Raw genomic sequence first — 27,132 nt, forward strand, 5'->3', positions numbered from 1 at the left:
TCTCTGACCCTGTCTTCTATTCCTCAGATTTTTGTGGAACCTGTCACTTCAATGCCACTGTTATGCCATCCCAAGAACGTGTTTGCCAATCTGACAGCTGGTAAAGAGGGTGTCAATGCATAATCAGCATGAAAAAATGTTCAATTCAACCTCCCATCTCTGGCACATATTGTGGCTCCAAAACAAGCCTACGTGGCTTCTGTGCAGCCCAACCTACTGCTACAAGGTGATTAGCTGATAAACACTTTTTGCAAGGCTTTAGCAGGATACCAGTGAGGGGTAGGGAGAAGGGACACAAAAAAAAAAAGAAATAGCTAGTCTCATTTGCAAGAGGATAACCAATTAAAGACTTGTTTTATATTCAGTTCCAACCAATCAGGGGCTGGACCTTATTAGCAACTTCTAAAAGTGATACCCAGTCACAAGGAAGAAGACCCCATCAGAAGATCAACACCTCCAGCTCAAGGTGCTGAAATAATTACCACAACGTCCCAAGTGAGGCAGAGTGGCAATCAATCTTGGGACTCAAAGGGTGAACAGGACATCAGATAACAGAGTACTTATATTTTGAAAATGCATACTTGTTCTAAGTATTTTTTAATAATTTCTTGAACTTTTGGATCTCTGCAGTGTATGTGCTTTTGCCTTGGCAATTATCCTACTTGGAGTATAACACACACAGCAATACAATCATATCTCTCCTTAAATTTCTCAATTGCTTCTTCTTTTCATCTCTAAACAGTTCTTCTCATCTGGGGATGAAGAGGGAGAAACTTTCACAGGTTACTCCATTTGCCTGTGTGTTTAGTTTTTTTCTAATTTTGAACATGCTCCCATTTATTGTTGGTAGACTCCAAAAAGGGCTTATGCCCAGTGTGGCATCATTTCAAAGGAGAACACCAAAGCTTCCAAAGGCAATAAATTGTCTGATCAGAAGTAATTATGAGGAAGGAGAGATCTTCCAAGTAAACTACGAATCTTTCTGAAATAAGTTATTTGTTTTAATCGCAAAATACCTCCGCTATTGCAATTGTGAACCAAAAGACTTCACTGAAGAATTTATACTAAAATAGGAATTTTCTTAGAAGGCTTGCAACACAAAAAATGTTCAGCTGGGAAAAAAACTTACACAGAGAACCAGGTTTGATGGAAAATATTCAGCAATTCTACCAAGGATTTAATTCCTGCAAAAGAACTTTAGTAGCCAGTCTTCCCTTTGGTCAGCCTGTCGGCTTCTCCTGTGACGCCATTGATCCTGCTTTTTGTCTTGCCACTTTGTCCTCTTATTTTAATTAATAATTGACTTCTTGGGGTTGGTGGAAGACTTTGCTCAGCTTATTCCAACGTCCCAAGGCTTTCCACAAGCAGTGGCTGGGACCCTGCTTCCTTTTTTCCCTCCCCATCTATTCTCTGAAAGTTGTCATTCACCTTTACAGCACCATGGAGTCACAATCTGCCTTTTGATTCAGTGCTTGTCTGCAACGAAGCCACTTCTCCCACCCTGCTTCATGTGTGCTACTGCTGCCACTGCTGTGATTGCTCTGAGGAGCTTTCAGCTGAGCTCCTCTCACCAGAAGTAAATTCACATTACTGCTGAGAGAGTTGACTTGTGCCCTCTTTAGCCAAAGCTTTGCTCCTGATTATTAAACCCTTTGTCAGGGAAGCTTTGATGCTAGGAATTAACTTGAAAGGAATTTGATAACCAAGGGCCATAGTTACGATGCAGAGCTCCCCCCTCACCCCAGTTTCTCCTGAATTTTGAGTGGATTCTCTAGTTGTCATAGCAACAGCCTAATTTCCTCTCTTCTTGTGATTTAAGTAAGCATCATGTAAAAATTCTTCAATAAATGATGCTAAAACATTCTGAGTTTTGGTAGTGACATTGGGCAACTTGCCATGTGGCTTATTTAATAGCTCTGAAGCTATCACCAAGTGCATAATTCACGGTTTCCTTTAACACAAAAAGCTCTTAAAAGTTTGGATGGCTGCAAGGGAAGGAGCAGCTGCCATTCTTCGAAAGTGAAGCCTCTTCAGAAGCAGGAGGGCAGTTTTGTCCCTTTTTATGCCAGAGAAATCCACAACAGACAAAGGCAAAAATTTGGTGGAGGCTCTTAATTTTTCTTTTCATAAATCATCTTGGACTTGGCAGGAAAGGCACAAGCATCCACCATTCATGTGTCCTGCTCTCCTGGGGAAGGTAGCATGGCTCTCCATCCTGCACTGGAGCTGTGGCAGAGGTAGATAGCCCAGCAATTCAGAAGGTGGCAATAGCTGTGCGTTGTCCCAGCTTTCTGCCAGTCCTTCACCATGAAGGCTGTACCTAAAGATACTGCCTTCAGGAAAACTGCTGGTGTCTCACTGGTGGTCTGCCTTTGTAGCTGTGTGTTCATTCAACTTGGTGTTGAATTCAGCTGCGTGTCCCTGCTGCCTCCAGAGACAGAGCTAAGGGCTGCCCAGCCAGCCGGTCCTGGGAGATGAGCCAAGCCAAGAGCTGGTGTAGGAGTTGCTTGAAGGAGTTTGGACTCTAGTGCAAATTTGAACCTCACATTATTATAAGAGTAGGTATATAGGCTCTGTTGATAAATATTAGTATGGGGAAAACAGGCTGCAAAGGGTCTGCTTGGGCTCTAAGTGATGCACGCTCCTATAAGGGAAGAAGAATGGATTCTTCATCCTGCCTGTTTATTTTGCAACTACGATGAAATGATATGGCTGTTTGGAAATACTGCACACATGAACATGTATGAGCAATAGTTCTCAATGTTGCTGTGAATGGTCATTAAAAAGTCCTGCTGACTGCTTAGTCTGGTGAGGGGGTAGGAAGGGGTTGTCCCACTGAGCTCCTCTGCTTCTAGCACTTGGTCCCATAACAAAAAAACTCTTCAGGCAAATGAGGCTTGACTTGGATAGTGGTGACCCTGTTAAGGGAAGCTGCGATGCTCTGTAATTCTTCAAAGTGTCACCTGAGGAAAAAGAGCAGTGTTCATTTTGGGAAAACTATTTCTTGGGAAAAATAGATGTCATTAGTTGTCACTACGAATTTCTGGTCCAAAAAAAAAAAAAAAAAGGCAAAATAGAGCAGCTTAGTCATTTGGTCTGGGGGAAGACTGCCACTTTGGTGTGGTTTTTTGGTGTAGGGATTCAGGCTTCCATTGCAGGCGTGTGAAATCACAGTCCCTGAGCCTTTCTCATTCAGGAGTCCTGTACTTGCATCCCTTGGCTGTCTGAGTTGATGGGATGACAGCGCAGTTGCTGAACAGGAGGTATCGTGATACAAGACAGACTCTCCCATTTCCTTGTGATCTGCTTGTCTTGTCACTCCCTTCTGCAGAACGGTTTTATTCTTTTCTCGTGTCTTGCCTTCAAGAAAGAGGCGAAGTGTTTGATGTGCTGCAGTATCGCTTTGCCTGGGCAGACATCTCTCCCTTCACTGAGATGTTAATAACCATTCACCAGGGAAATGCCATGCTGTGGGCTGGGGATGGATGTACAACAAAAAAGGGAATGCCGCGGCTTTAGGGGGAGGAGGAAAAGAAGGACGGAGTGGGAAATACAAGCGGGTAATTGAAGGTCTCTTTTTCAGGAGAGTGACAGATTCTGGTTTCTTTACCCCGCTCTCCCTGATAAAAGCCTGCCAGTGGGGGTGAGGTCTGTGACACCAGAGCCTGCACACCCTTGTTGTTTCACTAAATTATTCATCCTGTTCCTGTGATAATAGAGTTATAAGGAGGAGCCTAATTGAATTTACTGTCTGGCTCTGGCCAATAGCATGATAAGGATCCGGCAGAATGGGATGACGGTGAATCCTGCCCGTGTGCTGTGAATGCGAAGCAGGAGGGACTGGCAGCTTGTGTGCAGGAGGGAAAGCGAATCGGTCCAGGGGCCCCAGATTAGCAGCCTAAGGAAAGGTAAGGAAGCAAATAGGAACAGGATTTGCCAGAATCATATACTGAACCTGTGCTGCAAAGGTGGTTTTGTTTCTAGGAAAGCATTCTCAGGCAATATGTTCCTGCAGGGTTTGGAGGGAACGGGAATACGTGTGCTGGCTCTTGCTCCGTGCATATAGCGTGTGTCTTTGTCTTTATCTGTGCTGCAGGGCTTTATAACGTCGCGTGTGCATGGTGTATGTCTGTGCGGAAATTCCTGTGTTCTGTGTGGACAGAGCAGCAACATTATGAACCCTGTGCATTATAACTGTATCAAGAGGAGTCACAGGGGAGAAATTACCTCATGGGCAGTGTGGGGAAAACAGTGGTGCTTTCTGGATTGATTGAACATGGAAATGCCAACATTCTTAGTGAGCTGTTTGCAAACAAAAAAGAGCAAGTGAGTGTGTGTCTGTGTACGTATCAGATCCACAGTGAGATGTGAAAATGGCAAAGAGGAGGTCAGAGTGGAGCATTAGTCATGGCAGGTGGAGATAAATTGCAAGCAATCTGTGTAATCAGATTCTCTAACATGAAGAGTGCAAGTGAGTAGGAAAGTGGATTAATCCCTATCTGCTGAGCCAGCTACACCTGGAAAGCAAGGAGAGAAATCAGGACAGATTATCTGACTGGTGAGAAGACCTGATGATCAAACCATCCTGTTTGCCTGCTGCTAAAGTGATAACCTATTGAGTTACTTCCACAGATATGCTATCTCCCTTTTAATGATGCAAAGAAAGGGTGAGCATCTCTGAGGATCAGGTTAGAGCTCACAAATTAATGTTATCTGGAAGGGCAGGAGCACATGAAGCAAATTAGCCTCTGCCCTTCCCTTTGTTTCACTGCCTTTGCTCTGGTAACAAGCCACTGCTAAACACAGGGCAGGTGGGGGAAGCTGGATGACCGATGTGACAAGTGGCATTAAGCCTTGTAGGCAGGGAATGTTGTTTATGGTGATGATGCTATAATCGCACTTCTGCAGCTTAAGTCTTTGCAAGCGTTTAAGACAAGGCTGTCATGGGCTGGGTAACCTCAGCCCCGTCACTAACAGGAGTGGGGATTGCAGCTTGCTGCAAGGCACAGACAGGTTTAACTGCTTCTTGTATGTTTTTATCACCTTGTTCTTTTAAAGTCAGGATCCAGAGGAAAGTGGTGTTGAGACAAAGATGTTGCTTGCTTGTGGATGTCTCATCCCAGTTGGCAACTAAGTCATGATGAGTGCTGAGAGAAGTACACTTGTTCTGCTTGCTCAGAAAGCAATAGCCAGAGGCTCTGTCCAAAAAGAAAAGTAAGGCAGGAAGCCCCATGGGGAGATGCAGCAAAATGGCTTGTCTTGGATTAACCAAACTAGTTTGTCCAAATAAGTTCTCCTTCCTTCCTGACACCAAATCTTTTATATCAGGGGTTAACTGTCCCCTACCCAAACTCCTTTATTTTCTATGGTTTTCTCATGCGACTCAAAGATGGGAAAATACAAACATGACTAATATTCACATCAGAGAGCATCTCCCTGCTCATGTCTACTCTCTGCCCATCAGCTCTCCTGAAGTCTCTAGGATGTGCTGCCGGGACTGAATCGGACCCCTTCTGCCTCACAGCTTGGGCATGTGTCCCAGGTGAGACCGAAGGGACACTCACCTGACACAGATACAAAAGGGCTCCACCTTACAGAGGATATTTGTATTTGATGATGGAAAACCCAAAGGGAATGTGCTGCAGATTCCCATAGGACAGAGCTGTGCTCTCCTCATCTGACCTGGAATAGCTGGCTATATCCTGTAGGCTAGCAGGTTTTTGTCTCCTGCGTTCTCATGCCTTTGCTGTCCTTCAGCTCCTATAAGTTAGAAAAAACCATATTCATAGCTGAGTTTGACTCCAACTTTCAAAGCACTCACAGCAACAGAGTGAGCTAAGCAATGAAGAAATGAAGCAAACCAAGCCTGGCCATCTGAAAATAAACTCCCCAGCATAAAAAAAAAAAAAAAAACTTCTGTCCTTACCTCTGTCCCAGTAAAAGAGGAATAATTAAATAGCTTGCTGATTCACATACTCCAAAAGGCTTCCAGGTGCAGGGCAGGAGGCTCTCCTTACTAAAAAGGATACTGGATGCACTTGAAGAGTCCATCTGTTGGTGCATCAGAGGAAGCCATTGGCACTTGCCTGTTTGGGGATAGGCATGTTCCTTGGGAGAGGCACACAGAGGCTTTGGCAGGAGAAGCATCCCTCTGATGCAGCAGAGGCTGTAGCATGGCATTCTCTCACAGTGTTTACCACCGGTTGGGTGACGACATTGTTTGCCTCTGCCCTCAGAGTCAACCGCGAGGCTCAGGAACGGACAAAACGCTAGCATATTCCCAGGGAAGCTTACGTCACTGCCAATTCACTGGTGCCAGAGACTGTGCTGGAAACCTGAGGTCGCTCCTGCTGTTAATTGCCCAGAGGATTAATTCATGTGATGATTTCATTTTCTTGGGTGGAGGTTGTGTACTCTAGTAATGAGGGACGTGATGGGATGCAAAACTTGTTCTCCTTATTGATGTTAATTCTAATTACAACAAGATAGCCATAGATTCCTCCAGATCATCCTTCCTCCTCGAGAAAGGGCAGAAAGGGTACCATTTTTCTCTAGCTCTCAGCTCTTCCCCTTCATTTTTTTTTTCTTTTCTTTTTTTTCCCCCTTTTTTCTTTTTTGGCATGTGATGTGTGAGCAATGGCTCTTATGGGATTTGCAGTATTGCAAGTTCTACCCCGAGGACTGAAATATAGTGCCCTTAACTTCTACAACTCCTTCTTAAGAACGCTTGTTGCTTTAATTTTAACAGTTAATTTGGGATTTTTCCACCTTGCAAATCTCACTCCACCTTCCAAAACTTCCTTGTATTTATGTTGCACTTTACAGCAAGAAAAAACAACCTATAATCCTCCTTCAAAAAAAAAAAAAAAAGGGGGGGGGGGTGGAGAGATATGAGTTTGGTTCTTTTTGCACAGTGACTAGTGTATCATATTGTGGCATTTCGCCCTCAGAGGATGCTGTTTTGTCTATAGAAGTGTATGATCACTTTTTAATCAGCTTAGAAATTCTACAGAATGTTGAGTTTTGTAGTAACACTCTAGGATATCTTATTCTTTTTCAAAGTTTTTAGTCTAAAAATCCTTTTCCTGCCACTTCAATAGCTAAGCAAATAAACACAGAATTCCCAGATGAGCAAACAAAGAGCTGCCCTGGCCCAGATACAATTATTGGCTGATAAAGGTGGAGTGACTTGATCTGATAATATTGGTTGATGAAGCTACTAACTCAAAATATCAAACAAAACAGCACCACTGCTCTGCCTCCTGCATCCCTCCCTCTTGCTCACTCTAGTGTTTCTCTTCTCCCCTTGGGCCTCTGTATACCCCAGAGGTGTACAAAGCCCCGGATCTTAAGTTTTCAAACAGACTCAATAAGACTACATGGAAACCTTACTATTTCAAGATACGCCTGTTATTTGTGGGATGAAATGCTTTCTTTTCTGTTTAGGCAGTGGGGAAAACCATACTGTTTCTTCATTCTGGATAATTTTTTGCTTCTTCTTATACTTGAAGGTTTGTCATGGTATTCTCCTACCTCATCTAGAGATTAGAAAATGTTGAGGAATTTTTCTTGAATGCTGACAAGCAGCATTCAAGGGATCTGATTAGCAGCTGTAGCAGATCTGTTACTGGTTCAGTACTGCAGACTCGTATATATGTATAATACAATTATCAAGGAAAATTAAGTGATTATGCAGAACTAACAATGTCTATATTAATGGCTGTCAGGTTCCAGACACTCTTCTGTTGTCTATTTAATGAGAAATAATGCTACTGTGTCTGGGCAGACCAAATGCTAAAGCAAGGGTGCAGTATGACTTTGCTGCCGTTAAGACTACACTGGCCGCTGGAAAGTGGGCATGTGCTTGTAATGTGGACCCTGCTCATAAAGAGGGGGAAAAAAATTATGAGATGGCCTTGCAAAAGGAGGAGGAAAGTCTGTGATATGGCCTTTGGGGTAGAAATGGTCTTTTGTCCTGGTGACAGCATTCAGTGGCAAAGGGCTGAATTCTGCATTGGCATCGGAGTGACATGAAGGGAAAGAAAAGATCCTCTGCTTCCCAGGGTGGCCTGTGGTGGGCTGCCATGGAGGGGGGAACAAAGTAGATCAGACAGGGTAGGAAAGATCTCTTTTCCAGGCTTCCTGAAACTGGGAATGTTGCCTTCCAATCACTTCTGAGAGAATGACTGCAATCATTTTTCAAGGCCCATCAAATTTTGTTGTAAACTGTCAGACTGGGATATGAACAAAACAGAGCTGCTGTGTTGTACAACTCTCCAGCCTGAAGAACATCAGCAGCATTATCTTCCTACAGGTTGGAAGAAGTCAGAGTTCACGTTAAAGGGAGGAAAGCGACAAGACTGGAGAGAGAGGTGAAGAGCTGTATGAAGTGAGGTAGAGGGGAGTGCCTTTTTTATTGAAGAAGGAATTTTCACTTTTGCCAGACATTGTGGATTTTGTCTGATTTATTTCCTACTCTCAGTACGAACCAGAGCCAGCACTGTATACTTCAACTGGGAAGCATGGAAAAGCATTGGCTTTCTTATTTTTTCTCATACACAGGAGCAAACACACACAGACCAAATCCTTTTAAAAGATGGCAGCCAGTGTCTTCATCCCAGGTCTTCATGATTTCAAATGACCGTTTGTTCAGCTCCCTCAAGTGTAAAAAGTGTGTTACCTCAAGCCCTACATTTTAATTAACAATTTAATTTTACCTTTAGTATGGCACAAACACAGGAGGAAATATTTTTAACTTGCTGGTTCTAGCCCTTTAAAACCACAAGGCTGTTTAAGAAAGGATACTAATAAGCCACTTTTTTGGTAAAAGTGATAGCTAAGACCATTTACATTATTTGGAGCAGAATAAGAGGTTAACTGATGCATCATTGCCATCCAAGTGAATGAAGAATGTCCCACTCCACTGGGACCCAGAACTTCTAAGCCTGGTGGAAAAAACCAGCCAGAAATGCTTACGCCATACCCTTGATGTAGCCAATGTAAAATATTTTTAATTTAGGAGGACTGGTAGACTTTCACCACCACTAAATTAACTTCATAAGCAAACACAACCATATTTACATAGGACTATTAGAAAAGCAAACATAATAGCAGCAGAAGATTCAGCTCCAAGATGATTCAGACCCTTGAAATCTGTTGTTTAAAATATAGTAACACTCCTTTTTTAGAGAAAATGTATTATTTTTAATATAGGCTATGTTGGCACTGTGTGGTTGTCTTCTTTTGTACAATACAATGAACATATCCGTTATGCTGTCATCTTCCCTCCCTCACTTTAATCTGTAACTTGCTGCTCTTAGAGTAGGGTTGAACAGCCTTGTAGTACATCGCAGCCCAGGAACATGTCAAAGACTTTGGCTACAGGTGATAAAAAAATATAGAGCCTTGTTGCAGAAAGAAGTAAAGAAAATCAGGATTTTTCTTATTCAACTTGTCAGCTTAGCACAGTTACAGAACACTGAACCAAAAAAAAAAAAAAAAGAAATTTGGGAAAAAGGATGATCACACAGTCCTGGAGGTGATGGACTGGATGTTTGTCCCTGACTGATGGTGTGCTTACCACTCTGATGTGCTGTGCCCATAACAGGCTGCTACCAGGGACAGCGGACACAACCTGTGGGCAGGGGATCACACCCAGCACCCGGCTCTTTTCTGAAGTGGGCTTGATAAAACCAAACAATCTGACAAGTTAGGAAGCGTTTTTTGTTTGGTTGGGGTTTTTTTTAGCCCCAAAGTGTTTGGTTTTTGCTGCTTAAAGATGAGACACAGTGCCAGTATTTCCCTTCCGGTTGCTGAAGCATTAATGCGCTTTGGAGAGAGGGGCTGGATGAAACGCTGCGCTCCCTCCAGCAGTCGAAGGCTGCCGTATTTAGCTTGATGCGCCTATCTAAAATAGGCCTATGTGTATTCAGTTAATCTTGCGGGCAGGCTTTCTTACTTCAGCAGCCTTGTGAGGGTTTCTTTTAATGGGAGAGAGAGGAATAGGCAAGATAGGGGGGTGCTGTTTTATAATAAAACTGAAAGAGGCTGTCAGGAATTAACATGAAGGTTACCTTGGTTTACTCTGGGCAACCTTAATAATTCAACACAGCCTTTCAGTCAGGGCTTCCCCTGCTGTTTCCTGCAGGGGTTGCTTCGTGTATGAGAGTTTCTTGAGGCTGTTCAAGGCGCCAGCTCCTAAGAAACACCAGGCAGAGGAGGGGATGGTGCCTGTCAAGAGCTGGAGCTGACAATCCCTATTAATGTGCAGAGAGGCTTTTCCCAGGAAGATTCTTTGATGTCTCTGACTCTTGGCCACAGGTCATGGGCCTCTGGCTTTACATGTCGTGCCTCTGTCTTGAAAGAAGGTGCCACCTCTTTTGCTGAGCCCTGCGGTCAGACTGCGTAATTATTGTCCCCTCACAAGGCGCGACCCACAGAAAGAGCAGGGCGGTGCCTTTAGTTACCCAGTTACCGAGCCGCAGATCTTCTGAAGTCACTAGCTGGCATCTCCTGCAAAAGTCACGCCAGCCCTGCAAGATCATCTGCCTCCCACTGCGGTCAGACAGAGAAAGGGACTAGATCCAAGCCCCACATTTCTTTTCATTTCAGTGAGAATCACATTGAAGTTGATGAGAATTTTGCTTGAGCTGGAAGGGAAGGGATTGATTCTCTGCTTTCTGAGATAGTTGCTAGTTCAACAAGTAGAGTTGCAAGTTTTTCTGTACGCTCTGTGCTGCTAACTTGCACACAATAATAGAGTTCAGTAAATGTTCCAGTAAAAGTAATGCAATAATCAGAGGAAGACATAAGACATGAGCTTCTGCATTGCTGTGGCATTTTGTCTTTCAGGCAGAAAAGTTTTGTGGCCAGCTTTGGTTGCTTGGAATAAATAATAACAGCAACATGCTGTTAACTTGTGATATCCAAACCTCATAATGCTCCTTCAACACCATAGTTCGAAGTAATCAGCCAGCAACATCTCTCTTTACTGAAAGACCACAGCTCATCGGCTGTGAGGCAGGCTCTGGAAATGCTATCTTTGACACTTTGGAAGGGAAAGCCTACAAATGAATGGGATATTTGATACAACATGTACGTGTTACAAGAAATTTTTTGAATATTTGTGCTGTTTTGGTGCAAAACATTTTAAAATGGCAAATTCTTCACAATAAGCAGTCTGATTTTCAACCTACTCTTACAGGTATAAGCATTTTCAGCCGGACTGTTCCTAGCCCAGCTCTGTATGTCTCCCTGCACTGTAGTTCCTCCCATACATCCATGACTGAAAAGACCTTAGTGCTTCTGTTCGGAAGAATCTACACCTTCAGCTCTGTTTCTGTCAGTTTGCCTTTCTCTCCATCTGATTGTTAGATGATTGTGATCTGCTGAGGATCCTGAGGTAGCTCTGAGGTAGTTGTTCTCTGGCTTGAAAACAGAGAGGACACCAATAGGGTTTAATTCTTAGTGAGGCAGCTACAACTGCATCTTTCTCCAGAGCCTCCCACACCTTGGACTAATTGTTGTTAGTGCTTGTTATCTTCGCACAATGATGTAAGACCAGTGTATTTTCCCAGAGCAGAGTAGGTGGTGAAGAATGAATAGACTCTTGAGTTGTCTACCCTCTTAAGTGCCTGTTTTTAATGCTTAGTGGTAAAGCATCACAGGCTATGGGCAGGTAAGAAAAACTGGGGGTTTATTTTATTTTTTTTTAAGAGATCATAGCACATGCCTGTTTCATGGTATGGTCAGGGCTAGCAGCTGGTGGGGGAGGTGGAAGAATCATCAGCAATAAATCTTTGTGAGCCTCTAAAGAGCACTTCTGAAACCAAAAATACAGCCAGGTTGTCAATTTTGACTAACAGCAGGTTCTGCACTTCCTCCTGGCAGAACTCAGGTTTCTTTGCTAACATGGAGCAGTAGTTGTACTTACTAGGTGGGGAATACTCAGCTACTAACTAGGTTTTCTACCACAGTTTCCCTAGCTAGAAGGTTCCTGCTGCTGCTTCATTAGTATTAAGGAGCATCAGGCAGGTGCTGTGATTGCGTGGAGATGCCAGCAAAGACCAACATTTTAATCAAAGTCTGCAGCCTCGCTGCTGCTTGCTAGCAGAGAAAGCTTGGTGGGCCATGGCTGGCAGCAACCTCAGGGGATGAGCTCTGCCATGAGGCTTAGTGACGAACAGGCAGAGGGAGGGCAGGGCCAAGGCTGACAAACCAGCTGCCATCTCCTGCATCGCTTGGCAGTGTTTCTTATTCAACCTTCAGGGCAGTGCAAACTGAAAAAATCAGCTCAGGTAGGGACTGCTGCCAGGCACTGACTAGCCCTGCAGATGATGCTCTGGCAGCAGCTATTGCTCATGATCTGGCTGCCCAGGAGGCAGTTGCTGCCTTGCAGTGTGAACATCTGAGCTGTTCTGGGGTGCCTAAGCATGTTAGGGTATCATATGGTCACACAGTCCCTGCTGAAGTTGGGGGATCATCACAGCTGGACAAAATGCTGTTTTCTTCAGGCTTCCAGCAAGCTGCTGCTTTGCTCTTGCTGCAGTGGTGATGGCTTAGATATAGGGCTGGCTTGGACCACACCGGTGAGCATTTACAAACTAGTCTTGGAGCTGATTTTTCAATCAGAAGTGATAAACACACAGCACGAGTTGTTGGGAGAAAGTACACAAACTGCACTTCATGGGAGGCCAAGCTCAATAATCCTAGTCTTCAAATCTACTTGATTTTTTTTTTTTACAAGTGCTCTGCAGTGCTTTAGTAGTAATTGAAGAGATCCAAAACAATTATCCTCTTTCAGGAATGAGATACTAATGATGGGGAGCTGAAGCAAGAAGTGAGCAAGTGATTAAGCTGATAATAGTGAAGGGCTTTTATGTATTTGTTATCATGCAGTGTACATTATTACTAGTGCTCATAATATGGACCTTCTCTTGCCCTGGTTTTACATGTGGATTCCCATATGAAGTAATTTAACCAGGGTTCTTCCTACAGCTCTTTGAACCCGCACATCCACATGTATTTTCCTGTCACCAGCATGTGAAGGTGATTCATGACTTCTATGGACTTGAGTGGTGATACCAGATTTTCATAACCCCATCATTCACTGGGTCATATTTGGCTACTGTGTTTTCATTGGAGTAGATAGGAAGGGGACAGAGATCCTTGTGTCTAACCTGGCTTATTTAGGAAAGTTCAACCATGCAGTACTTTCTCACACAATTAATATCTTCTGGGTATCTGCACCTGTTTTTGCAGTGATCAGCTCTGAAACTACACTCCTGGTGACCTTAGCAGCTCTCATTTGAGCTGAGAACTCTATATATTCTTCCATGTTAAAAAGTAATACAGTTTTCAGGTAGATTTAATTTTAAATAGCTGCAATACTTACTTTGTATATTATAGAACACCTCTGCAGTCTGTATTTATATCACGACACATCTCAGTCTGTCTCAAACTTGACCCAATTTAGGCTTTCCAAGCTTTATTTAACAGAAATATTGTTATACAGTCAGGCACACTAGGGCACAAAGCAGTTAAGTGGCTTGCTGAAAGTAAAAAGTCCGTAAGAAAAAAAAAAAAAGACATAGAGAAAGGAAGCTACTCCTTCTCTCTGCAGAAATAGTAAGATTGGTTTCTTTTTCTTTATTCTCTCAAAAGAGAGAATAATGTTTTGCGTGTTTTGGTGCACTGACTGCCATACTACAACATGCAGGAAGATCAGCTCTGCTCTTTAGCTCAAGCCTATGGAAAACATTGAATATGCAAGTGCAAGCGCAGGCAGAATTTGGCTGGTCGCCTTAACAGGGGGAGGCCCGGCTCCATGAGTGCGAAGCTGCGGGGAATAAACATACTTCCTTAGCCTGCTGTAGCCAACACCCTGACATCCATGCCAGCCTCTGAAATCTTGAAGCTAAGAAGTTGTGCCCCAGGGTTGTTTGGGGGTTTTTTGTTTTGTTTTGGGGTTTTTTTTGGGGTTTTTTTTTGTGTGTGTGTGTTTTTTTTTTTTTTTTAAACCGGTTCTGTGACAGCCCAGGGATAACAAAGCCATGCAGTTATTACAAGATGGCCAGCTTCAACACACAAGCTTTCATACCCACTGGCCTTTATGAACATGGGGGCTCAGGCACTGGATCTGGGCAAAGGCTGAAACTAAACCTGGAGGCAGCTGTCTAGCTATTACTCAGAGCTCTGTTGAGGTGTTTTGCACTCTTCAGCTGATCTTACAGTCTACTTTTGGACACATCTTTCTTCTGTAAATACATACCCACAGTAAAAGTGGCTTTCATCAGTAAGCTTCAGTCACATGGGATTGCACTGCTTAGCTCTGATCAAATGCAGATTGTCCCACAGAGGAATAGGAATATTTAGCAATACTGCTTCTATCATTGGCTTCTATGTCTGTCTGAGATTTGTAGGATGTCCCCATTTCTGTTCTGCCTGCTGCGATGCTCGTGCTCTCTGTAACCGGTTAGTCGTGCCGTATTTGTCCGTGTACCTGGTAAGAGCTCACGCCGATGCATGTGGCTCAAGTTCCTCCCGCTGTGCCACTGCACACTCTCCCTTCACCTCTTCCCCTTCCTTCTCTCCTTTCCAGGCTTGGGAAAGACGTTCTGTGAGTATGGGAGAAGGAGAAACTAAAATAGCTATGTGGATCAATCCTTTATATTCCGAGTTACCAAATGGTTCCAAGTGTCACATTTCTTCCTCTGAGGAAGCTTTCTTTCCCCTCCCGCTCATGGGGGCTATATATTCAGCAGCCCTTGAAAGACTTTGTGGTTGAGTTCTTAAATAAGCTTGGCCAATTTTGTCACCCTTAAAAGCTTTGTAACTCAACTATTGATCAGCAGGGGAATCAAAGCTCTTGACCAGCAGAAGCTGCTCATTCTTGGTTCTGTGATGCAGTATGAGGTGTGTGAGCTGAGCCTTACAGTATCTCTGTGCTCTACAAAATAAAGCTTGTCTTCATAAAAAAGGGAACAAAAACACAGGCAGTGAAGGACCCTTCCCCATGGTGATGGCAGAGGACTCTGTTAAAACTATGTGGTGCTTTATTTCCACATCTGGGCCTAGCCCAACAGCCTACTCTCTCGGGGCTTTGTCTGGGTCCAGAACCTATTCCAGTCCTCACACTTATGTATTATATTTTTCTGATGCCCAAACATATTTTCTGACATTTGGAGCCAATTATAGATAGGTTCTACACCGTCCAGCATAAGTGCAAGAAGTGGATAGGCAAGGAGACAGGAACCAGGAGAGAAGACAGCTTGATAAAGGACAATTGGTGAACTATGTTGTCATTAGGCTTTTAAAACATACTTTCTAATTATAGCATTTTATATATACATATACACACAACTCTTCATCAACAAAATATTCCTACAGAGCCAACACAAATTCGTGATTATGGCATTTGAAACCTGGCCAGATGCTTCATGAAGGCAGCAAAGCACCTGCTCCTCCCTGACTGTCCTGCACAGGCTCCTGCTGGCACTATAAATATACTTAGCTTGCAGGTCCAACCTGCAACCATGCTAGAGCAGGATCTCATGGACATTTGCGAGGTTGCAGCTAGAAAGGAGCCACTGGCAACGGTGTAAAGACTGGGGTGCTATCCCAGCTCTGGGAGAGGGGATTGTCACTCTTGCTGGGGTGAGAAGTGTGTGGGTACATGGTGCAAGCAAAAGGGATGTATTACACAAACCTACACAGCTTTTCATGTGTCCCCATGTGAGCAAGAGTAATCATGCAAAAAAAAAAAAAAGTGAGGAAAAACATCTCCTGGAAATGCTCAGCACAATTTGGGTTGGTCATCACAGAGCCTGAGACACGTAGCCAGCTAAACCCCTACAGTGCTCCAGATGAAGATCTACCAATCCCCATTTTCTCTGCCTCTTTGGGCAGAATAGTCTAGCCAGTCACTCTCCTGCCACTTCCCCATCATGTGGAAGGATCAAGCTGTCTTACAGTTGTGTCAGAAATCTTCCTCAGAGTGCAGTAAAACATTGTCTTTCTCTTCCATCATCAAAATAAATTAGTAAGTGTGCTCAAATTCCCACCTTATTCATCTCTTTGTATGAAGTGCTGCTATATGAGATGGACATGTATGGTTAGAAAGCAAATTAGTACCTTCTTGCACAAAGGAAAATGACAGGCTTTGTTTCTCCAGGTATCTGCTGTTCACCTAATCAGGTTAAGTAAATCTCAAGTATTACAAAAGGTTCCTCACCATGTGGGAAAAATGTGGGAAATTGGGCTATGGTGGTGCCTGGAAGAGTGCAAGGCGGAGAAAAGGGGTGAATGCAAACGGCAGCAAAACTCAGATGGCATATGCTAGTGTTATAGATGGTTTAGAAGACTTCAGAAGTCTGAAGGAAAACTTTTTAACCTCCAGAAGCATAGGACATTTGGGAAAGAAATGGAATTTTTGTGGCATTTTAAAATGAGTTAGAAGCATTGATGCAAGAATTGCAGAGTTGTGTTTGAAGATATGTTATTTGGAAACATGCCATCTCTTTTTTGTCTTATAAACATATGAAAAATAATATCATTTGTGCTCTGAACAGAAAATCCTTCTTATCATCACTGGTTAATTAATAATTCCCTATTTGGTGCATATTATGACCTCTTGTGAATTGTTTCTTCCATTTCATGACCCATAGCACTTTTTTTCCCCCAAACACATCTAGTTAACCCTATAGTAACAAAATATTCTGTTTACCTGCATTTGGAATAACCAGTTTATTGTAGCAGAATTGAAATACAGTAGAACGAAAATGGCACAGAAATAAGGAAGGGTATGTGATCATAATCAAGACAGGAGCCCCATTAGCACTGGGCAGGCTGCTGCAGTTTCCTCTGAGAACCTGGGAGTTGTCGGTCCCTCAGGCATCTTTTATCTGGATGAGTCCTAATGCATATTGGCAGGCCCTACATATTAAATACATCCAGCTTCTTGATTTTATTCAGATCAGCACTCTTCAAAGCAACGCATCTCTCAGCTGAAGGAAATCCCTGCTCTATTAATGGCGTGTCTGGTGCTGCTTTCACTCTTATCACCATGAAATCAGGACTTGTACGCTTACTGCAGGGACCTTAGCGCACGTCTCACAAACACACAACATGAACTGTGTCAGATCCAAGACTGGGAAGGAAAAAGACAGGGGCTTCAGAGCCCTGCTTGCTTCCGTCTTACAATTTCATCCACTTAATCTGCAGAGCATTTGTCTCTATAAATTCTCTGGTTTGTACTGCTGTCTCCTGCTTTTCTTTAACGTAATCATAAGGAGCCACTTCGGCATATGTGTAAGTATTAGCCTTTATGGATGCATTAGCGTCGCTGTTGCTCAGGGTGGGAATGACCACAATACTCTAGGGAAACAAGAAATGGAGACTGTATGCCAACTCAGCTGGCTTTCAGGTGGAGATGGCTCTATAGTATTCAAGGATTAGCACATGATTTATTTACCCCATACTGTCTGCTCCAGTTGAGCTGGGTCTGGCTTTGCTGATAAGTAACTACTGATATTGAAAAAAGACAGGCCGCAAAAGGCCTCCCTAAGCTCATTGACAGGGGGATATTAGCACCGACACAACACTGGTTGGAAGGTGCCAACAGGATTTCCATAATGAGAATAAAATCAGGAAATAATGTATTGTTTCCAAGAAGTAGCACACCATACTTTGATCTTGGGGGTATGAAAGCGACAGAGTATTATCATAATATTCAGATTTACTTCTCACTAGAGCATTTTTTCACTGCTGTTCATGGCTTTAGTCATCTTCCTTTGCAATCTACTTGAAAGCCTGATTATCTTACTATGACATTTTGTCATTTTAGTCTTTTTTTTTTCCTCCTTCTTTTCCTTGCCTGCCATTATGAAATAACAGGCAAAAGAGGAAAAAGACTAACTAATTTTCTAACACACAACAGGGAACTTGGGCTCTGGGTGACACCATTGTCCTTGACAGCGTGCTGTCTCCACTCCCCTGCCCTGTCACCTGCTCCAGCTGCAGGGTCCTGACTTCTTGCAACTGCTTCAAAGACAGCATGGTTCTGCCAGCATCAGTCATAGCAGATACGCAATTTCCAGAAGCGTCTCTGGCACCAGCATGCACAAACCCCTCCGATTTTATATGGAATTCGTGCTGTAGCTTTACATGCTTTGGGAAATATCCACTAGTGTCTACATTACAGCTGTATTGCATTGCTGGCACTTGGGAAAGCTCTCTGCAAACTGAACACGGGCATGGAAACTCTGTTTTCCTCTCTTCTTTAGGATGGCATATAGTCTTTCCAGCCCTTACAGTTTTTGTATATGCTTCAGGTCTAAAAAATGTGGGAGCTTTGGTGAGGCATCCATTTCCTTTTCTTTTTCTAACCTCTGTCTTTTTAATCTCCTAATTTATGGGATTTCCATTGAAAAATACCACAAAATGTCTGAACAGGTGAGCCTCTTGAGTCCAAAACTGTTGCAAGTGAGGTAAAAACCCAACAAAAGTTCTAATTAATTTCAGAATGAATTGTTTTATTCTGCTTTCAGTTCTTCCCAAGAAATGCCAGGCTATGCCAAGCTTGGCAGTGTTGAAGCCATTCAGAGTGAAACACTGAAAGCTTGACAATAAATAACGTCTTGCTTTCCTGTTTTTGAAAATATTTACGGAAAGCCATCCAGCTGGATTTGGAGCTCCCTAACATGGCTGTCCCTCCACAAAAGTCTACTCCCACATTGTGTCAATATGCCTGAAGGCAGAAAGGGACCCATGGGAGTGTCTTAAAGTGCGAACGTATGCAGAAGGCTGTCCACAAAATGGATATGAGGGGTATCAGTAAGTGGCTGATGCCAGGTGAGGAGCATTCCCTCACCTTTCCACCTACCATGGGGCAGAAGTAAGTGTGCCCTTAAGATGAGGTGGGAGGATAATCCCTCCATGTGGGTTTTCCATCTTGCCACCCCCAGCATTGCTCCATTGAGGGTGTCAAGAGCAGGAATGAGACGCAGGCTGGTATCGTCGTGTCGGTTCTTTACCTGACTGCAGAGATAACAAGCTCAGGGGAAATCTAAGCATAGTTAACAGATACCAACTAATTGAGTTTTGTTCCCTCTGGATGCTACAGCACATTAGAAAGTAACCTGGCAAGAGGTTTAAGTGAGAGTTTTGTCCTTGTTTTCTACCACATGTCCACAGGTTTTCTGAGATAACTTGCATCTCTGTGGAGTATACGTTTGTGAAAAAGCAGGTAGGTGCCTGCCTGCTGTCAGCATGCTGAGGGAGCAGATTGCTTACCCTCCCTTGCCCTTCCAAAAATATCAGCCAGGAAGTTTAATGGCGTGTTAGTAAAGGGGCTGACGGTGCCAACCCCTTTGCTGTTGTTTTCAAGGTCAGCTCTAATTGACCTTGCTCTTGCTTCATTTAGTTGCTCACATAATTTCCTTTTGATTCCCTGACTGTGCTCTCATTGTTAGGGTTTCTGCATGTTCCCGCATTGTCTTCTGGTTAAGCCGATTCCCGCTTACTTCCTCCTTTTCTGCTGGTGCCTTCTCCTCCTCTCCCCACCTCTCCTGCCTACTCTCTTTCCTCAGGACTCACTCATTCTCCTGTGCCTTGTTTATTATTTCCTCATCCTGAAATATAGCCCAGATCTCTGGCCTGCAGCTCCACAGCCCAGATGCCCCCTGTTTTCTCAGCTAGCTTTCGGGAGCAACTATTTCACGCAGGAGCAGATTACTGGTGCGCGGTGGGAGGCAGTTGCTGTATTGCAGCTTGAGGAACTCAACAGGAGCTGCTGTCTCACCTGGAAGCAGCCCGCAGGCTGTATTTCAGCTGTGCGGGGGGCTACAGGCCTTCCTGTGGGCAGGTTTGTGCCATTACGTGTCTCCATGTGAGCCATAAGAAGACCCTGGTGTTCAGCCAGCAACTCTCCTGCCTGTGGTTCTGGAGTGACAAAATACCACTTACTGGATTTGTCCTGCTTCTGATGGAGGTGTTGGCTCCTGGCTTTGTTGAAGTTACAGCCCTGCTTGCCTGCTAGGGTAGGATCTATATATACACTGGGTGGATGCTGTGCTGCAGGAAAGCTGCATGCTGTGAGAGCTGCACAGAGACAGATTTGGCCTGGCATGCTGAGCCCTGATCTCCATGAGCAGTTTCAAGCAGTAGGAAAATGAGATCCTAACCTGCTCAGCCTGTGCATGTACGAAAATGTCTATTGCTGAAAGTTAAATAATAGCAAGTGTGCATGATGCAGAAGCAAACCATGAGGTTTTCCAGTAAGCAAAGGAATCTACTGCCATTGCAGAGATCTCCTCTGTGGTGGCACTAATCACCATCGATAAATCGATCCAATGAAGCCACAAATAACTACCTTTAAAAAAAAAAGAGCCTATTTTAATTACATTGCCCAGCTCATAGAAAAGTTCAAGTAATAGAGAGGAGAACAGTCTGTGCCATTGCTCTGAGAGACCCAAAGTGAAAGTTCTTGGTGGGTTTGCCATCCCCTGTCACAGAGTGGAGCCAGGCATTAGTCCCTGCTGCAGCAGTGCCGTCCTATTTGAATCTAGCCTCTACGTGCTTTGCTGGAGGGAGATTTCCCTGTGACATCAATTGCTCAGGTTTTCTTTCCTTCCTCCCGAAGCCAACAGCACGCAGCCTAGTCTTCACAGCAAGCAGAGGCAGTGCCAGCCGGCAGAGAGAAAGGCCAGCCTCAGTGCAGCATCCCACACTCTCCAGACAAAAGAGTTTTGCCAGCTCCCAGTGTCTTCTGGGCAACATCTTCCATTGCCAAACCCCTGGTGGAAAAAATGATGGGGCACTGTAAATACTGCCATTTAAAAGGGTCCACAAAGCGAGTGGTCATGACCTCGCAGTAAGTAGGATATATTGTTTATTGTAAACAGTACACTGAAGGGCAGAATTTGGGAAGCGGGGGAACCCTGTGTGACTTCCAGGCGCATCACAGGGTATTCTGGCCCTTCCCAGCCCTGGGACAACCTACACCACATGCCTCCGTGCCCTTCTCCCACAGTGCAGGGCAGAGCAGAGGTATTTGCCCATCGCTGTATTTGCTGATGCTTTGCAAGGATCTCATGTTCTTTTAGAGATTGAAGAGCACACAGAGGAGAAAGCAGCCATGCCAGTGCTTGGCAGTCGGGGAGAAACACTTTCAAGAGTGTGCGAGTCCTGCTGGACCCTGTCCCAAGGATTCTGGCTTCTGAAAAAAAACCTTGTCCAGCCTGTACAGCTGGGGCCAGGTTCCCTCCCGTGGCTGAGAGCTGCCACAGCAGGAACCAGCAGCTCTACGATGCTGTGCAAAGTGTGCAAGGGGCAGGCATCTCATGCTAAAACCACTTCTCCTGAGACTGGTGTTCAAAATTTCAGCCTCTTGCCAGTTAATGCCAAGGTCCTCCAAGAGAGCATGCCTAATTGTTGTCTGCAGGAACAGGACAGTCATTTGGAGCCCTTCTGACAGTAGAGAGATCTCTGGGATACTCCTCTTAGCCAGGACCAGACATACTCTTGAGTGGACTGTCATTAAAGTGAGGAGATTCTTCTTATTTGTCTTATGCAAGGTAGAAAACACGGGTTCCTGAGTACAGGACAGCACAGCAGATTTTCACCCAGCCTGTAGTATATAAATACCCCAAAGTCTTTGTGGGCTCCATCACTCTGCTCATTCCGGACAGGTAACAGTGGATGGTTCTGTGCTGGAATTCACTGCAGTAGGACATGAGTAGACCAAGTGCTGTGTGTGTACAGGAGATGAGGAGTTGGCTTATAATTCATGGATAATATGTTACCTGCTTTTTGGAACAACTACTACATAAACAGAAGCACTCATTGGTGCACGTGTTTGCTGATGTTGTACAGCCACCGGGCGTGTCAGGACCGCGCAGGAAGTCAGCACAATGCCTCTTGAGATAGGTTATCAACTGTAAATGTGGCGGGAAGTCATTAAAGATTTCCTGAGCTATTCCCTGGGAAAAGACTACCTCCAGGGTCCAGTAAAGTCAGAGGACTCGTACTGCCAGGGCTGAGAAATCAAAAGAAAAAATGCTCTAATAAGCCAATTTGAGCAGCTTTAGCAGGGAGCCCTCTGCCCCAGATCCTGTGCCCTTGGGGTTGGGGTGGTGATGGATGATGAGATTTGGAGGACATGTGCCAAGGGTCTCTTTGTAGCTCACTTACTCCAGGCAGGCTCATCCAAGCCTCCCTAAGGCTCTGGGGTCTAAGGGAGGTATGGGCATAGACAGGTCTGAATCCTTTGTCTCTAGAGCTTTCTAAATCCCTGTAGGTGGAAATACATAACAGGTTATTGTAAGAAAGCTGTTTGGTTGCTCTATGAGCTCTCGACCACAGCTCCAGGAGGGAGATTTGCAGACGTTGAGCTCTCCTGGAGCAACTGGGAAGAGAGTTTCCTGCCATTAGGGGAAAATTAGAGACTGGGACAAGAGCATGAGCAGTGAGGGAGGCCAATCCAGGCAGCTGAAAGCAAGGAGCTCCAGTGTTTGTAGGGGTCTCATTCAAAAAGACTTGAAGGGGCTTGAGGCATGATTTAACCATGATTCCAGGAATTCATGCGACTCATCTCACTTGATATATAGGATAACTCTCACTTTTGTTGCAGCAGATATGTCTGTCTTGAAAAAATTTTTGCTTTACTAGGAATACATTTCTTCCCCCCCTCCTAAATCACAGCAATCAGCCTCTGGTCAAAGACTCAAAGACTGTCTCAGCAGATAAAATGTCTTGGGGGATTACTGTGGAAATCTCACATCTGGGTGAAAAAAAAAATTAAAAATAACTACTAACTCTGTAAGATTATTTAACTGCTGAAAAACCAAGTGTTCAGGGTAAAAACAAAGTCATCATACTATAGTCAGTGGAGAAGAGCTAGATACTTATATTTCACACTGTTCATTTTCTCTCTGCAAAAGAAAAGCAAAGTAAGGAACTTTTCTTCTTAAAAGAAAACAAAACAAAACACCCAACAACAGGAGAAAGAGGAAGAAAAAAAAAAAAAAAAAGGTATGTGAAGATTAGACAGCCAGACTTCTACTTTTGAGTACCTGCAAAAATCCTACCAGTGAACTTGTAAAATCAGGTAGTCTGCTCTGTCTAGCAACCACCAGCATGCACTTGGCTCAAAGTCTAATTTGGAGTGCAGAGAGCAGCAGGGACAGAAACGAGCAGCTTGAATCTGCCACTGATCAAGATGTATATGGGGATTTTTCTATTTATTTTCTATAAGCTATTTAAATTTAGGACATTCAGTCCTTTAATTCAGAGCCTTGCTTACAAGCCTCCCAAAGATGGTATAACTTTTTATCCTACTGGATCATTTACTGGTTATTCTGTAACAAGCACGCATTATTTCTAACACATGAAATACTAAAAATAAGCTCTCTCTTTTTTGAAAATTAACATTAACAGTCAGAATATTTTTTCTTTCTCCACAGTGAACAGGTATAGAATTGTTAGCCCATAAGCCAGTGCAAGCTGGTCTGACCCAACCAGAAGATGTTTTGGGATGAGGGAGTGCCATGAAATGTACTTTATCCTGTCTGTTTGGCTATACCAGTGTAGTATGCTGCACAGAACCCAGTAGTCCTTTTTCCTCTCATTGATTAAGGTACTCCTTTAAAAGGCCAAAAGAGTTTTTCTTATTTCAGACTCACAGTATGTATCTCACATATGTATCTTTGATTCTCTTCCCACAGGAAAGAAAGAAAATATAACTGAAAAACTAAGGTGTATTTCTCCAATAGGAGTTCAAGGGAGAAATCCTGCCTGCCTGGACTGCTAGGCTACACACACCCAGAAACGTTCTCCGTGGCTGGTGACACTGTTGTTCAGCCTCGCTCTTGCTGAGAAGGTTTCCACACAACGCTGCAACGATGAATTTCCTCCGGAGGCGTCTGTCAGACAGTAGTTTCGTGGCAAATTTGCCCAATGGCTACATGATGGACTTGCAGCGCCCCGACAGCTCCACAAGCTCCCCAGTTTCTCCTGCCATGGAGAGAAAGCATCCACAGCCGCTGCAGCCCTCACACTCTCCCTCTGCTGGCACCAGCATCTTCAGCTCCATCTCCAGTGCCATGAAGCAAACTACACAAGCGGCTGCAGGACTAATAGATCACTCAGCCAGCCCAACACCACCTGTGGCCCAGAAACCTAAGATCCTCCTGGTGATCGATGATGCGCACACGGACTGGTAAGTCATCTCTGTCCTCCCTGCTCCATGAAGTTTGGAGGATGAGAGGTATCTGGAGAGCACGGGGCATCTGCAGGGGGCTATAGGCATGCTTTCACATCTAGGTCACCAACTCTGGCCCCAGGTCGGTGCCTGTCCAGTGACTTGTGTAAATGGCAGAGTAGACTCTTCTCCTATATTTCTTGAGAGAAAATTGTTCATTTGGTACTCATTGGCAAAGTTCTTCATAGCCTCAGTATATGAGCACACATAAGGCATTCTTGACTCAGTAGGCTTAGCTGAGCTTGTCACATCTAGCAATGGTCTGAAGAAGTCACAGCTGAAAGTGTGTTAGTGATGTGGTTCAGGACCTTAGCCTACTGTTTGTGCTGGCTCTAAAAGTAAAAAAAGGACTCAATTTCTCCAGCTCTCAATCTCCCTTGAGCTTTTATCTCTATGTAAATTTGTACATAAATTACAAAAAGATAACCCAAACTTACTACTACCAATAGTAACGACTGGAGTTCATTCAGTGGTCAAGGGCCCTTCACCTGCTATGTACGGCAACTTTTGGCAAAAGGCTTTCTGGCTCGGCTAAGCCTCAAATTAGTCTTGTTCATGCAGGCATCTGTTTGCAAATGGAAGTTTGGAAGTTTGTTTCCTGTGATATTGGGCAGTAGATGACAATTTCCAAAGGGTAGGAGACCTTAAGTCTTCTGAAATGTTAGAGAAATGACTTACTACTTGCTGTGTGCTCCTTTTCAAAGTCAACTGGTTTAGAAAGATTTAGGCAAGCTGGTTGGGAGATCTCTTTGGGGGAAAATCCAGAAGATGCATTGAGGAGAATCTCTTTTTTGTCTTCCAGCTCATTACAACACAGAAAAAAAAAAAAAAAAAAAAGGGTAGCATAAGCAAGGGAATTGTATTGAAGACTTCAAAATAAAAGAAGTTGTGTTACCAGACCTTGGCCAAGGGACATTATTTTATTGTTCTTTTCATCCCACTCCACTCTTCAGTAAAATTGCCACCTATGGTCTCCTCTGCTTTCCTAAGAGAGCAGGTACAAGGTGGGACCTGCCTCCCTGGGTGTATCTTCACAAAGCAAGAGCTTAGCTCTTGGCTAAAAAGGGGCAATGACCAAGTACAACTAGGTCAGGATTCTTCAGCCAACTGGAAGAGAAGGAAAACAGTGGGATTTGTTCTCAAAGGAGAAACAACTTTCTAACTGAGTGAGAAAGTCCCTGATTGGGCGGTTGTCACATCAAACATTTCGGTGGCCTAGTGTCTTTTATCACAGCAGCAGCCTCTTAACACCAGATAGTCTTCAGTCGGCAACACCAGTCTGGCTCAACCCTAATCTCTCCTTCCTGGGTGTACCCGCAGGTCTCCCAGCCAGGCTGATGCTCAAAAGCCTGCATCTCTGCTGAGCGTTTTTGCAGTTCCTTGAAGATGCTGCCAGGTGGCAGTCCCTTAACGCAGCATCCTCCGGCTGGGGATGGGAGTGCCTCGAACGCACAGCTCCAGCATCTGGGGCTTTGCCGGCACTGCTTAGTCTAAACACTGTAATCAGAGAGGAAAGCCCTAGCTCAAAGGCCAATCTAGTTTTTCCTTGAGATTAATAGTGCCGAAGGTAGTCTGGGCAGGGGAAAGGACAAGGGGTTGGGCTCTGTTACAGTGTCTTCCTGTTTTAAAATACACACTGCATTCAAATCCCTGCCTTTATATCTCCCAGCTGCTGCTCTGTTGTGCAGACTCTTTGGTGAGCTGAGCTTGCCCATGGAGCAGCAGCTGGGAGATATAAAGAGGAGGTACGGCTACCCATCCTGTCTTCACTTCTCCACTCGTGTGTAAGAACTCCGCACATCCTGCTGTCTTGGCTATCCCTCTGCTGTCTATAACTTAGTTTCCACACACGATGGGAGACCTTTTTCATTTCTGCCAGCTCTCTGCCTCTATCCACAAGCTTGCAGATATCAAATAATGCTGCTTGCAAAGGCTCCCTGACTTCGCTCTCCCTAAGGTTGTGAAGGCACTGAACAAAACTTGTGTATTCATTCATGACTGCATCCTGACATATGTATGACACGAAAACCAAGGAAACAACATTACTAACCCTTGCCTGCCACAGATTTCCGTGTCTCTTTGTAGCATGGATAGAAACACACGCCCAGAAACTTCCCCAGCCTAAATGTGACATGTGGTCCTTTATGAGAGAACGTACCGATGCAACCACTCCAGTGGGCCAGGAGTGCTACTTGGCAGCTGATTTTTGTGTCTCCAGGAAACTCGGCGAGCCCTTGAGAGCAGCACTGGAGAGCAGTGGCTCCATGGCTCCGTGGGTGTTTATTCTTGGTAAAGTACTTTTGAGCAATGCCAGTCATCTTCTTGGTCTCAACCAGGGTGTTGTGTGAGCTGAGGCTGACCAGCCCCAGGCAGCAGTGTTTGTCTTGTGGGAGCACAGCTGAAGAAGCTGGTTATCCAGGGATTCTGGTTGTCCACCCTGCATCACAAATGGGAACAGTCTCAGATTTGGAGAGTAAAACACAACCTGGTTGTTACTTCTGTGCTAGTGATTTTGGGATTACAAGAAGCATCATGTTTGCAATGCATTTCAGCTCTACATGCTCTGGTTCTTGCTGCTTGTGCACCCTATTTGGTTTTCAATAAACCCTCTCCTTCTTCTTTTGAAATAGTTAACTCTACTAGAAAAGATCCCTAAGAAATAACTACTGAAGCTACTACCTTTATTTTAAGGGCAGGGGGCTTCCACAACGCCTCCTCCCCCACAGCAAATTGCATGGGGTTTACAACAAGGACCAGCTTATTCACAGACAGGAAGGGTGAGAGACAGTGGGATCTGCCGTTTGATTTCTCTTCTCTAAATGAAAACACTTTCTCACAATTGGAGACTGTAGCAATATTGCCAAGCCAGACATTAA

At 44.3% G+C, this 27,132-nt stretch overlaps 1 protein-coding gene across 2 annotated transcripts in view; it reads left to right on the forward strand.

The window, feature by feature from the left end:
* SYN3 (synapsin III) overlaps positions 1–27,132 on the forward strand; it is a 204,293-nt gene that overhangs the window by 1,502 nt on the left and 175,659 nt on the right. The window contains exons 1-2 of one of the 2 annotated variants that reach the window (XM_086753806.1): positions 3,841–3,908; positions 23,721–24,214. In XM_086753806.1, the coding sequence (XP_086609932.1) occupies positions 23,898–24,214 (317 nt within the window). In that variant the 5' untranslated portion in view covers positions 3,841–3,908; positions 23,721–23,897. Of the gene's footprint in view, positions 1–3,840; positions 3,909–23,720; positions 24,215–27,132 lie in introns of those variants that run through there. The other variant, XM_086753814.1, reaches the window with a different exon arrangement.

This window comes from Chlamydotis macqueenii, chromosome 1, assembly GCF_036417535.1.
Source record: "Chlamydotis macqueenii isolate bChlMac1 chromosome 1, bChlMac1.mat, whole genome shotgun sequence".
Classification (NCBI taxonomy): domain Eukaryota; kingdom Metazoa; phylum Chordata; class Aves; order Otidiformes; family Otididae; genus Chlamydotis; species Chlamydotis macqueenii.